General features: G+C 46.3%; 1 protein-coding gene across 2 annotated transcripts in view; it reads right to left on the reverse strand.

Moving 5' to 3' along the window:
* KAT2B (lysine acetyltransferase 2B) overlaps positions 1-12,853 on the reverse strand; it is a 91,397-nt gene extending 78,544 nt beyond the window's left edge. For both annotated transcript variants that reach the window (XM_074312789.1, XM_074312790.1), the window contains exon 1: positions 12,443-12,853. In XM_074312789.1, the coding sequence (XP_074168890.1) occupies positions 12,443-12,742 (300 nt within the window). In that variant the 5' untranslated portion in view covers positions 12,743-12,853. The remainder of the gene's footprint in view (positions 1-12,442) is intronic.
* Between the last annotated feature and the right edge of the window lie 1,986 nt (positions 12,854-14,839).

The following is a 14,839-nucleotide window of genomic DNA, read 5'->3' on the forward strand; positions in this document are numbered from 1 at the left end:
AAGGGCTTTTCTTCTACCCTCTCCAAGATTAGCCCAACCTCAAAATCAACAGAAACCCATCAGGACATCAGCGTCTGGAAGAAGCCTGTGCTCAAGTTGAATAAGGAACTGCTGCCCTCTTTGTGCTAAATAATCAGGTCTGACTGAAGTAAAGGCCCAGGACCCTCAGACATTGTCTCAGAAGATGCTAGAATGACTCCAGTGCTACCAAATGCCCTAAATGTGGGCCAGACCCTTCATTACGTCTGAGTCACCTCTTCAGGACGAAACCCAAACACATGAACCACCCCTGAAAGGGCCTCAAGAGGTCCTGAGTGATACCAGGCCAGGAAACTGGTGTCCCAGAACCCTAAATCCAACACAATTTCTGGAATCTCTTTTAATGTACACATCCAACCTCAAGACTTGATCGGTGAACTTGCCAGAGCAGTCAGCTCAGTCTTCGGCACAGTGGAAAGATTTGTCAAACTGGCTGGCACTGAGCAGCCCAGACAACCCGCTGACTGACAGAATTTTTCACTCTTCAGCCTGTTGTTTTGGCATCAGGTCAACCAGGATGAGCAAAATAAACAGCACCATGTATGTTGCTTCCTTGGACAGCTCAGGATCACGTGGTATCGGTCATTATCTGGGCTGATGACTTGTAAATCCACATAACCAGCCCAACCTGCAAAACAGAACTTCCAGCCCACATTCCCAACGGCCTACGTCTGGCATGTCTACCCAATGAGTTTTACATGAAGGCTTGCCTTCAACTCCACCACCCCCACTTCAACTATCCTATTCTCTCCACCGCCATTACCTTTTTCCCAGATCCTGGGGCTCAATTCATCTGCATTCAATGCTCTCACCCTAGGCCATCTGATTCTTCTTTCAAAGTCTCCCACAGATTTATACCCTGTCCATTCTCCCTATCAGGGCCCCAGGTCCGGCCCTTAATGGCCAGTTAAATGAAAACAGCTTCCTCCCCACTTGCAATACACTCCCACTCCCAACCCTGCACCTAACACCCACTGTCTAACACATCACCCTACACTCTGAAGCCATTTAATAAATGTGGAGCATTTCTGTCTGATACTTTCCAACACAATTTTTTAGCCTACATCATCTTATTTTCCCCTCCCCACGACCCAACAGGACAAGTAATTCAAGGGTTAGAGAGGAGGGGTGTGTAGCTTGCCTGAGTTCACCCAGCTAGCAAAAGAGCAAGTAGCCAAACCCTAGAGCTCCTGCTAGCACTCAAAATGTCTTGTGTCTCCTCCTCCTTAAAACGCAAAGAGTCACTATTACCAAGTGGATTCAGTTCAAAATTTTCTACCTGAAATTCAAGACCTAGAAACTGATTTCTTCCTTATCCAGTGGGTCCTATCTCCTACTATTCCTGTTTACTCATTCTTCCTTTTTCTCCAATTTAGCTAGTCTCTTTAGTAAGCTTCATAATTATGACTCAGCACTGCTTTTAACTGTAACAGTAGCTACCACTTGTTGAGCATTTAGAATGTTCCAGATACTATAGCAAACGGCTAAATGGATGACCTCATTTTATTATCAAAACAACACATGACTACGAAGAGGCATACCTAATTTAACACATCCCCAAAAGGACTCTTGGTTCTCATCCACCCCACACCTGCCTCTCCCATGGTCTTCCCCAACTAGGAAAATGGAACCAGGATCCTCTCAGTTCCTCAGACCAACAACCTAGACCTTAGGTTCATTTCTGTCTTCTCTCACATGCCACCCTCACCCCACGACACACCAAGCCCTGCTGCCGCTACACTCATAAGATAACCTTCCACTGCCACCACCCTCAGCCAAGCGACCACTATACACTTACACCTAGATAGCAGTAACTCCCATTGGCCCTCTTTTTCTACTCTTTCTGATTGTACACTTTGTTTTTCCCAGAATAGCCAAAGGGAATGCTTTAAAATGCAAATCAAATCTGAATCCATTAGAAAGAACACCGACATCCAGAACAGATGAACGGATAAACAAACTGTGGTACATCCATACAGTGGAATACTCAGCAATAAAAAGAAATTTACTACTGATACATGCAACAACAGGATGAATCTCAAAACTACGATCCTGATTGAAAGAAGAGGAGTATGTACCATGTAGTATCATTTATATGAAACTCTAGCATGTCAAAACTAACCTGTGGTGACACACATTTAGCTCAGTGGTTGCTTCTAGAGGAGAGGGATTTGAATGGCAAGGAGCAGTTAGGAACTTTGTGGGGCAATGAAAATGTACTATCATGATATGCATTTGTCAGAACTGATGAGAACTGAAGGTCAGATCATTTCATTGTGAAAATTCCACTTCGGCAATCTGGGCGCCATCGATCTCTTCCACCTCATCTCCTAAACTCACCCCCCAGCACACCCCCATCTAGCCACAATGGTTGCCTGGCAGCCTTTGAACATGCCAAGCCATCTCTGGCCAAGTCTTTGCAATCCCCACCTGGCACCCTCCCCCTTGGCTTCTCATTATCATTCAGGCCCCAGACTGTCCCTTCCACAGAAAGACCTTTCTGGGCACACATCTGAAGGAGCTCCCCAGGCACTCTCATTTACTTCTCTGTTTACATTCTCTGTGTGGCACTTACCATTTTCTGTTATTTTGTTGTTTACTGTCTGCTTCTGCTACCAGAAAGCAAGCTCTGCAAGAGTAAGGACCCATCTGTCACTGTATCCCCAGATCTAAATCAGCGCCTGGCACGTTCAGTAACAAATTTGCTGAATGAATGGGAAAAGTTGACAACGTCACGATCTCCATTTTACAGCTATGAAATCTGAGGCTCATAAAGGGTTAAATAATCTCTCTCATGGTCACACAGCAAGAAAGCAGCACATCAGGATTCAAACTCAGGTCCATCTGTTGCCCAGGTCCACATTTAAACCACTCTGAAGTTTTGCTCCCTTCAGTTTTGCTTCTCTGCTTTGTCATGTACTGTTCACTCCACCGGGCCAGGCCTCTCTCCTACGCTTCTACCTGTCCCTAGCTCATAAGGGCTTCTCTGTATATTGACTTCATGCTTGATTATTCATTTTAATTTTTCTTTCCCTCTGTATCTGTCTTCCAGCAAGATGAGGGGCTTCTAGCGAAGTTCTGTTTCCCTTTGTCACTCACCACACACCTAGGAGAGAACTGGGCACAGACCCTTAACCAATACTTGTGGATGTGTTCACTGGAGGTGGGGTTAGTCAGGTAGCCCTGTGGGTACGTGCAAATCCTGAGTTACATGACTCACTTCGTTATTTCAAAGTATGCTGACCTTGACTTCTGTGGCATCCTGCCATCCAGTTTCAACACCAGCTTGTTAGAGCTGATGCAAATTAGAGCTGCTGCCATCAGGCACTATATTACTCAGGTCTCATCTCTGTACTTCTAGAATCTGCTGCATAACAGAAGCCTCTGCACAGGCCGAGAGCACACAATGCATGTGGACTGGTTAGGATGGTGTGGAATTCATGGAACTGTCCCACACGTCTTTCCCTGAGGTCACTTAAGAGATGACTCAAAGCCTTCTCCTAAGGTTAGGCAGTGTAACAACAACAAAACAACATTCCAAGTGGATCATTCAAGATGTTGTTCACACTATTTTCCAAAATAAATGCATTCATCTCCTGATTTAAAAAACAAGCCCTGTGTCTGGGCCTCTGGATGCAAACCGAAGAACAAATTAAAGCCTATCATAGCCCTTAGTTTAAAGCAGGCAGCAAAGCAACAAAAATCATAAACAGTAGCTAGAAAATTGACTGTATAGATGATTTTTGTTTCTAGTTCACTGACATAACTGACTTTTAGAATATATCGTAGGGCCTTTTTCTCAGCTCATAGGTTTCAACTCACTGGTCGCACAATGCTCATGATACTCTTGTGAGAATTTATTAGTAATTCTCATTTGAGGAACAGGAAATGGTGGCCACAGAAGTTCACATCATTTGTTCAGAGGATTAAAAGTGGGTGTGACTTCTCCTTGCTCCATCTTATAGCAAAAGTCCACGCCATCAGACAAGTACTCATGACCTGAGTAGAACCACACATCTCGTAAGAGTCAGGCCATGTTATTCCACCCCCAGCTCAGGGCTTCCCTGCTGCTGACCACGTGGCTTTGGGTAAGTTACTCAACCTCTCTGAGGTTCGGTTTCCTCATCTTTAAGACACGATTTTGTTCCCTCCAATCTCACAAAGCGAATATGAAATTCACTGTGAATATGAAATGGCCCATTTACTCAACAAATATGTACCTACTATGTGCAAGACATGGCCCCTGTGGGACAGGGAATTAACCAAAAGGCTCTGCTTCATGGAGCTTCTGTTATCATAAAGGAAACAGACGAGAAATGATTTAAAATATACATGTCATTTCCAAGTACTGACAAATGCAGAACAAGGTAAGATTATAGAGTGATGGAGTGCTGCTATTTTAGACCAAGAGGTAGGGGATGTCAGGAAAGCTTCTCTGAGAAATGGGCCTTTGGAAACAAATTGGAATAAGGTTTAACAACAAGCCACACCAATACTTGGAAAAGAAAAGGTATAGTGCAGGGGGTACCAGTGTGCCCAATGAGATGCCAGAGATGAAAGCAATTCAATATTAGAAAGGATTCACTTCTATTTCAATTACCACTAGGTGACAAATTGTCATAAAGAGTTTGGACAGGCGCTACCTGAGTAGACATCTTCTAAAGCAGCCCATGGAAATAAATGTTAAATGAATACATGGCAATAGGTATAACACCCCTGTGTATGGATACCCACGAGTAAATAAGATTAAAATCCCTTCATATATATGTATATATGAAGATTAATTTATAAGTGGATGGTCCATATGATTCCATTAAACAATGTTTATCTTATATATTTAGTACAAGGTTTCATGGATGAATTGCTGCCAATATCAATGTCCGCTGGAGCTTTATGTACTGGGTTCTGGCCAGTCTTCTAGGAACCCTGCCACAGCCCCCAACACGTATGGTTCTATGTGGCCTCGAAGGCACAGGGTATAACTCTAGTCCTCTTTCAGAACCAGGATGGGTGACAGCAGGACTTCCCACCCATATTTCCCAGTAAGGACTCACCGATACAGACGCCATGGGAGAGGAACTGTGCAAACCGGGCATTCCACCGTCTGTGACATCACAGGCCTCCTGCACCCACCTCCCCAACAGTCCACCTCGCCTCCATTACAATCCTTGACTGCATCTGCGTGGCCAGGTACACATTCCCTGATTTCTAGTCCACGTTCCTGCCCCCGTGGGTTCTTCCCAGTATACCTGAATTTCAAATTCCCATCTTTTCTTTCAAAAGCCTAATTAAAGTTCATTTTATAAAGCTGTCCATATCCAATGCTTTCCATCGTGAAAATGGGTGACAACTTTGAACTTGTTTTTTAGTTTAAAAAATGCATCTTTACACACGACTGCTATACGCCACAACAGAGATGCGGCTCGCAGACATCACGTTGAGTGACAGAAGCCAGATGCAAGAGAGTTCATATGGTGTGAGTCCATTTACGGGAACTTTAAGAAAGGCAAAAACCAACCTCTGGTGATAAAGTCAGAATAAGGGTTACCAGAGGTGGGAAGGGGGCACCAGGGAGCCCTCTGAGGTGCTGCAAAGGCGCTATAGCTGTCCCTGGGTGGCAGGTGCATGGATACATGCATATGGGAAAAAATCATTGGGCTATATATACAGTATTTAGGATTTCAGCACTTTACTTTCTGTTCATACAATTAAAAGTTAAGAAGTGACTTTCCTCTGGATCGTGCTGAAATACTGCTATGGTATGTATGCAGTCCTCTGTTTGGGGACTTCTAAACATCCCGGACAGTCAATCCTTCCCTCTCTGGCATATCTGGCACCTTCTCAGCCTGACTTGGTATCTCTTTCATCTTCTTTCCTTCCTACAGGAAATTGTGCTGGGCCAGCATAGTTACCACTCTAGATTGTTAGCTTTAAAACAATCGAGGGCATGCATCTGTCTGCCCTGGGCCAGTAATAAAGAACGCTTATTTTGTCTGCTTTATGGCCTGCACGGTTTCAATGAACTAGAAAAGCCTTTGAACATACCTCTCAATAGGGGGACAATAGACATCAAGTGAGAGTAGTAGAATGTCTGAAACAAATGAAATCCTCTCTGTAAACCATTTGGAGGAACAGCAACCCCTCCACTGCATGAGAAACTTTGGGAAGAGGATGTAAAATGGTGCACTGGAAAGAGACTCCCTGAGCAACCACTGCAGCTCGAGGAAATTGCTTAACCTTTGGGTCTCAGTTCCCTGCTAGTAAAATGACCTTCCTTACCTCTCTCTTGCCCCAGGTAGAAGAATCAAGTGACATGAGGCCTAACACTTTAGCAAAATACGAACTGCTAAGACCAATGGAAAGTTGTTAAAAATAAAATAGACATCTGTGAAATGCCTATCTTCCAAAAACTTTCACAGAAGCTAAACTATTTCATCTTTACAGGAGGTCAATGAGGTGACGCCTTGACTCCACCAAAGAGGAAACCGAAACACAAAGCAGTTAAGTCGGTGCCCAAGGCACCCGGTGCAGAGAGGAGGGCGGATGCTCCAGGTTTTTCACCAGGTTGCCAGGTAGTCCACATGCTTGATATTCTGCCACAGATACCTTCGGGTTTGAATCAGATTAGGAGTAGGAAACCATTAAGAGTAGGAAACCACTGACAACTATTCCTAAATAGCTACCTGTCTCTCATGAAGAGACAAATGAACTCAATCAGAAGCCACTGAGCTTTGGAAATCCATCTTGGCACTGTACTGCGTCTCCAGATCTTTCATCTGAGAAGCAGATGTTCTGATTGTTCCAAGGTACCTCACATTAAACTGTGTATTTTACTCTCAAGACTCCCTATAACAGGTCCAACACTACGGATTTACCTGATGGGCACAGAATAAATCCTGAGAATGTGGTAACTAGGTTTAAATCTTAGTGGTAAAAAACAACAACAAAAGCCACCAGCTCTGCATCACAAATGTCATTTGCAAGCACATGTTTCTAAAACAAAACAGTCCTCAGCAGATTTTGTTCCATTTTGCCCTATAAACTATTTTCTCAGTTACATAAAACTGCAAATTGCAATCTGAAGGCTTTTGCAGGCTTGAATTTCCATCTTCCCTGAAAGTTTATGAGGAAACAGAATTAAATTTGTTCCTCTTTCTCTCAGGCTTTTTGTATTGTGCCTGCCAAATGAAACATTTTTCCTGTGTGTGTTGGCTCCATGATACCGCCTTTTAGAGAAGTCACCACACATGACTGAAATAACTGTATGCTACAAGACTTATGTAGCTAAAGACTGATTTTCTTAAAACATTTTATTTACCCCCTTCATGTTTTGTGCTTTGCTATAACAATACTACTTATCTAAAGAATCTCCAAAAAGATATTTTTTAAAATTTTGTTTCTGTTTGCAAATCCACAATTCACTGATACAAAAATCTCACCTTAAAAAAATGGTGCCCACTGCAGGAGATAAAAGAGTTACAAAACCGGACTGTGGTAATGGATGCACAACTGTATACATTTCTCAAAAGCAACTGAGTATACATTTAAGTTTGTCAGTTTCATGATCTATAATTTATACCACAATAAAGCTGTTTAAAAATATGCCCATGCTTCACAAAGTGAGATGCTTCAGATTTTGAGTGTTCAGATTCAAATTAACATTAAAAGCATTAATTTTTCCTTTACTGCCAATGTATTTATTTATGGCATTATGGGACAACACAATTTTCCTCTGAAGCAGGGTTTCTTAAATTTGGCACTGCTGTCATTCCGGGCCAGATGATTCTTTGTTGTGGGGGGCTGTCCTATGCATCATGGGATATTTAGCAACATCCCTGGCCTCTAATCACTAGTTGCCAGTAGCACACTCCTCCTCCCAATTACAAGGACCAAACATGTCTCCAGACATTGCCAAATACCCCCTGGGGGAGCAAAACAGCTCAGGGGAGCGTCACTACTCCAGAGGCTGACAGTTGAAACAGAAATTTGCTCTCTGAAGGCGTAACATGACAAATACAAAGGTGTAGGGGGCACTCCCCAACTCTAAGCCTTGCTCTAGTGCCCCACTCACCAGCCCTTGGCCAACACAGGACACTTTGTCTCCCATGGTGGCATTGCTGCCTCCACATTCTGCACATTTCTACAGTGTTAACTTCTAGACTATAAACCATTCTTTTTAAAATTAAGGCTAATTGTATAGCCCTGTGCCCATGTAACTCTCTAGGTATGGCACTCAGCCCAGAATCGAAGCAACTGGGTTTTCTATAAATGCTTCGTGGCCAATGACTCTGACAGGCAATGAATGAGTAAAGCACCAGGCAATTCAGTTCAGCCAGCACTCTTAGGTTCTAGAAACTCTGGGGGATCTTCTCTCCTTTAACTTCAAGGTTCAAGTCATGGTCCCCATTTTATAAATGAACTAATCAAGGCTCAAAGAATAACTAAGTGACTTGTGTCCAAGATCACACAAGTGGCAGGGCTGGGATTTGACACTCTCTAAGTCCCACGTTCTTGACTTCCAAGTTAAAAGTATATCCCCCACTCTGAGCTGCTGTGAGGGCTCACCAGGGGCCAGACACCCTGCTGGATGCCGCATACACATTAGCCCATTTTAAATCCTCACTGCTTTGCCCTGAGGGGAGCATTATTATTCCTACTTTACAGACAAGGAAATGGAGGCTTAGGTGAAGTCCTTGTCCAAGGTCACACAGCTCGATATCCTGAAATTTGAACTCCGGTGAGTCTGAACGCTGAAGCACGTATTCTTGGCCACTACAACCTACTTCCTCCCCTCATGTATAAACAGCCTATTTCATTAAGAAGAGTCAGCCAATGATTTGGGGGATTTTTTAATAGATAAATTACACTTTAATTCAAGGAGATTTGGATTTGGGCTACTCATCCATTCACTTCGGGTTTCTTTTCTAACACTGAAACCCAGTCCTATGGAAACCTGTGAGATACCTAAAACTGTCCTCACTGAAAAATCCCCTCTACCAATTGTCAAGAAGTAGTCAAGCTAAAATCTCACTACTGCTCTCCTAACAGCTAATCATTTCCTCAGTTTCTTTCTTCTCCAATTCACTCATTCACTCAATAACCACTTCACTTAGAATCTAGTCGAAGATTCGAAGAGACAAACACATACCAAATAATCACACAATTTAAAACTATGATAAAAGCACCAAGAAGGAAAAGTAAGTACAGAGGGGTTTAGAAAACATAATGGTAAGGCTGGTAAAGGAAATTCAAGGAGTCTGAGATTTGCAAGAAGACTGGGGAGTTAATTTGAAAGTGAGATGAGAAGAGCAGTGACAGTGAACAGTGTGTGCAAAGGCCCTGAGGCAGAAAGGAAGCATGCACCCAAGGCCCTGAAAAGGAGCCAGAGATAGCAAAAGGGTCCTAAGTACAGGTTAATCATGGTCAGACTACAGTTTTAATGATCACTCTAGCTGTGTCACAGGCCAGCCAAGTGACTCTCTGAAGCAATCTTTGCCAGCACACAGTTCAAAGAACTCTACCCTGGATCCTGCAAAACAAGTTTGTTTCTTTTTTTTTCTTCTCTCCAGGGTGTGGCGCACCACCCTGGCTGTGAACTAGCTCCCTTCGTTTTCTGCTTCACCTGTGAAGTTTAAAGGCCAGATCTTTTATCAGGTCTGGGACCTGTTCTTCTTTCAATAGCGCCCAGTAAAGTACTTCCCATCTTTCCAGGTTGCTCTTCATTCCCTAACCTCTCTACTCTCTCCGACTTGTCAAGGGGCCGGTCAGTACCAAAAGGAAGGGCAATCTGTTCTTTTGGGCTTTCTTACATGAAGTGTACGGACAAGCTAAGAAAGAACCACAGATTCTGTTCTCTTGCACCCCACATACCCAATCAAGCACAGTATAAAAAAAAAAAAAAAGCATATCTGAGATAATGTCACTCCCCAGGTGTTAAGATTCCTAGATTCCCCAATGCCCTCTTGGCCACACACACACCCTAATCTGGTTGCCCCAGCCAGTGGAGCGCTAGCTCCTGTTGGCACAGCTCCAAGTTTTCATATCTGCTTTCAGTTTCTCCATTACAAGAAGCTTCACCTCACCCCACCCTGCTCTGCCAAGATTCCCTGGCACCCACTGACACTTCCTCCAGGAAGCCATTCCTACCCCAACAGTGCTCCAGCCCAGGAATTGCCAGCTCTGAGTTCCAACACCACTCTAAGAAAGCAGTTCCTTTTTTAAATTCATTGTAATTGGTTCCCTGCCCACACCTCCCCAGGCCCCCAACACATGTGTGTGCACGGGACATACACATACACACACACACACACACACACACACACACACAAACTCCAGAAGGATAAATTCTGGGTGTCATAGCCCCAGCATCCAGCACAATGCCTGGCACCCAGTTGGGACCTCTCTAAATATTTATTGAATAAATGAGTAAATACAAAGTGACACTTTCAGAGTCTCCCAGGAGCAGGAAGGGAGGTCTTTATTAAGAGGTTCTCGCTTCGTATAAGTTTGATTGTGAATGTGAACATGAAACACTCAAGTCACAAACCTTACAAAAGGTGCTACATCTCACTCTTGGAAATTTGAAAGGATCCAAAATATCAATGCAAGGCTCAAAGTTTTAGAAAGGACCAAAACTTCAGGCAAGTTTTTGGATATTAAAGCAACAGCGGGCAACAGGGAGAGAAGGTGCTCATGATGGAAAAACCAATAAAAAGGCAGGGCAGAAACACTAAGCGGACACAGTCCCTATATGGGCCCACTCTGGCTGCAAAACTCCGAGCCCACTGAGTAACTGACTTTGTTCTTCATTACTCTAAAGCCCTTAATAACCAACTCCTGGCCCTTCACCTTTCTTAAGAAGCACACTCCACATTTTATCTTTTTTGCATTCCGTCTTCAGAAATACCAACCACATGGCATTATTATTTCACAGTTTCAGAATTCAAAAGAGTCCAATATACTGTCCAGTTCTGAACTTGGGACTTGCTACTTGGAGTGACGTCAGTGAACTAGCATCAAGCCACCTAAGAATGTGTTAGAAATGCAGATTCTCAGCCCCACCCCAATTCCACTAATTTAGAATCATCATTTTCAACCAGCTCCCCAGGTGAGTCCTATGCACATTAAAGTTCGAGAAACACTGGGCTAGATCCTACATCCACTCAACAAGTATTTATTGAACCAGTGTCAGGTACTCAACAGGCGTTCAACGTGTACAAGAGGATGTGAATGGTGTGGGAAAACAGTAAGCACAGACGCTCCAACGCTGCTGAGAAGCTCCTGTAAATACTAAAAACAACATCACCAGGGGAGAGAGGTTCTGGCAGGATTAATAATCTTTACACCAAAATTCAGAACTGGCCACTGCAGCTCGGTTGTGGGAATCTGGGAACTTGACCCTGTTTGCAGCAGGCGGGAGGAATACATAAGAGGTGTGTGAGTGTGTGAGGGTGTCTCTTCCTTGCCTCAGCCACAGGCCGCAGGAGCTGACAAGGCCAAGTCCCCGCCCCCTTCAGCTGTCACCCTGTCAAAACAAAGCCGCTGCTGACAGCGCTGGGCCAGGCTGCCCTGCGGCCTCGGGCAATCCTGCCACCGCGGGAGCACGGCGCCCACATCTGGATCTGCAGCTGAGGGACTATGGGGTGCCGAAAGCTAGGACGGAGAGGGGATGGCAAGAAATGTGTGTACTCAAACTGAGCAGCAGCGCCTGCCGCGCTGGGCTGTCACCTTGCCAAATCCTGTTTACACCCCGAGCAGCTGGGACAGCGTTTTAACTAAACAAGTAATAACACAATAATGATGGGGCTGTCGCCTCACGCCGCAGCGCCTCCACCCTCAGTGGAAGGAGCCCAAAGCTACAGCACCCTCGCCGTGAGATGTGCCCACCTTCTCACCCGGTGCGTTCCACCCCTTCGATCTCCCAACGCTCCGGGAGTCCCGCAGCGCATTCCACCCTCACTCCTTCTTCCAGCTCCTCCCAATGGGGCACAGGGAGACGATGCGCGAAGAGGGGGGTGCTCAGATTCCCCCAAAAGATGTTTCCTTAGCCCTGGGGCGCTCGTTACACAGTGAGCACTGCTCCACTCCCGGGAAGGCACCCCTGGCGAGCTCCTACAGAGCAACAAAGCCCCAGGGCAGCACAGCAGCGCAGATACAGAGGCTACTCCTTCCAAATGGGAGGAAAGAAAAGCTCTCGGTCTTGGTGATCCCCCTTCTTCCAACCCAAAAGCGCTCTTGTCCGAGAAGCAGCTAATTGGGCGCGGGCGACAACAGCACTTCCGCGGTGCAGCGGCCCCAGGCGGGAGGCGGGAGGCGGGAGGCGCGGGCGGGAGGGGGAGGGGGCGGGGGTCCCGTGAGCTGGGCCCTAGTCCCCTTCGGCGGTCCGGGAGCGGCGAGCGAATACCTTGCAGGCGGAGTACACTCCGAGTTTCTCCAGTTTCTTGGCCCGCGGAGCGGAGCGCAGTTGCGCCTTCTTCACCGCGATTCGGGCCGAGCCGCCGCCTCCTGGTCCTTCGGCCGTGCCCGCCGCCGCCACTGCCGTCGCCGGTCCGCAGGCGCCCGAGCCCCCGGCGGCGGCGGCGGCGAACGGGGAGCCCTGCGGCGGCACGGGGGGTGGCGCGGGGGGTTGTGGGGGCAGCGCCCCGAGCCCAGCCCCGGCTCCTGCCCCACCGCCACCCGGCCCGGCCCCGCCAGCCTCGGACATGCCGCCCCGCAGCACCGCAGGAGGCGCCGAGTGTCAGGCGCCGCCGCCGCCGCCAGGGTCTCCCTCTCGGGCTCTGGTCTCAGGGAGAGCGAGACCCTCCCCCCACGCCCTCCCGCCCCCTTTGCCCACCCCCCTCCCCGCCCCCGCCCGCCCCCGCGCGCGCCGCTCGCCCGGCTAGCTCCGGCCGCGGCCCGCGCGCTGATGGTGGCGGCGGCGGCAGCTGCTCCCCCAGGAGGGAGGGGACTAGCGGCTCCGCGGCCGCCGCCGCCACTGCACACGCCCTCCCCCGGTTCTCCTCCCCGGGGCTCTACTGTGAGCCCTGGCCGCGGACATGTTCCTCGGGGCTGCGGACTGAGGGTGCGAGCAGGCGGTGCCAACCTCTCGGCGATGCCAGAGCCGGGAAGCACCCCCACCCTCGGCCTCTTTCCCGCTGCCCGCGGGTTTTGCACCCCCCACCCCCGCGCCTCTACTCCTAGCGCTCACCCGCCAGGGGGCGAGGCCAAGCTCGGGAGGGGGTGATGGATGGGGGCGGGGAGGTAGGGGGCTGGAGCCCAGGCACCTGCTGGCCGCCTCTCTCAGCAGCCCCCGTTGCTGACCCCCGCACTCCCAAGCCGAGGGTGCGGGGGGGACTCCCAGTCATTTGTTCTTCCACTCTGTTCCACCCTCGCTCGGAACAGAGAACTTCCTCCACCCTAGCGGGAGCCAGAGGAAAATAAATATTTTTAAAAAGTACCCGTCTATGCTAATCCTTTTCTTTGTTGCTAATTCACCAAAATAAGGGCGTAATGTTTTCTGTTTCTCTTTTTAAATACTTTTCTGTCCAACTTTTTTCTTTTTAATTAAGAACGCTTTCTTCCTGCAGTAAATTCTGGGTCCAATCGGCCAGAGGAAGAAAAAGACTTAATATTTCTGTAATTTTTGTTTGAAAGTGCTGGTTGTTAAAACACACACACACACACACACGGTTATCTAAAAGCACTGTCAAAATGAAAACTGCGCAGTGGGGAAAGTTTGAATACAACAAGTTTGTTACTAGGGCTCATCTCGGTATGGTGTGGTGATAATCTTGCTATATTCTTTTCTATAATGTTCCATAGTTTTCAAAATTGATACCACCAGCAGGCATATTAACCATGAAAAAAATTAAGCACACCGAAAAATGAGTATTGATTTTGGCCTCAAAGTTAAAAAAAAAAAAAAAATCAACTCCGTTTAAACTGTTGAAAACTATCGTTTTCCTTGTCCATGACAATGAGGGTTGTGTTTAGTAATGTGGAATGAACATTGCATTTTTTCATTTGAACGTTGTGCACCCTTGGTCAGCCTTTCTAAAACAGTTTTTTAAAGCCCAGGGCTATTCCTCAGGACCCTCCACAAGTGCCCTGCTTTCATAATGTGATAATTTTTATGTAATATGGGTCATAATGTGCATATTATCAAATTCTTTGCATGCTGTATAATTCTCACCCAAATCCAGCCAGAAATATTAAGGAATGTGCTTTTCCCTGGAAATATCCCACTTCCCATTCCTGTTTTTGCCGGTTAATTTTCTCTATCTTTTTTATAGATTCTCTACATTCTTTTGATTTTTAATGCAGAGTGATATGTAAAAATGGAAAAGTTTTCAAAGTTTGTACATCTAACCAGTGACATTAGACAAGGCAAAAGGAAATATCCTCTCCCACCCTGAGTCCAATCTGAAGGTCTGAAATGGCAAACTCTTGTCAGGTCCGTGCCATTAGAAGAGTTGGTTGGGTGCTTCCTTTCCCAGCTTGCTGTGCTTCACTTTACCACTGTTATTCTAGCCTTACTCTGCTGAGGTGTTTTACAGTTTTGTTTTCTTTTCTTTTTTTGGCCATTCTTGCCAAAGCAGGATGGGAGTGTTAAAGGCTGTGATCCTCTGGTCAAAATCTAACATCGTGATGTTAGCAGATATTGATAGGGGTTTGGGTTCCACATGAAGCCATTTGTCAAACTGATGGACTGGTCCACTTGATATTTGTGCATTTCTCTGGATATAAATTTCCCTCAAATATGTTTTTAACATCATAAATATTGACTTCTACTTAATGTTTCTCATGCTGAAAGTTTAGGTAT

Source organism: Rhinolophus sinicus, linkage group LG10 (assembly GCF_036562045.2).
Source record: "Rhinolophus sinicus isolate RSC01 linkage group LG10, ASM3656204v1, whole genome shotgun sequence".
NCBI classification, from domain to species: domain Eukaryota; kingdom Metazoa; phylum Chordata; class Mammalia; order Chiroptera; family Rhinolophidae; genus Rhinolophus; species Rhinolophus sinicus.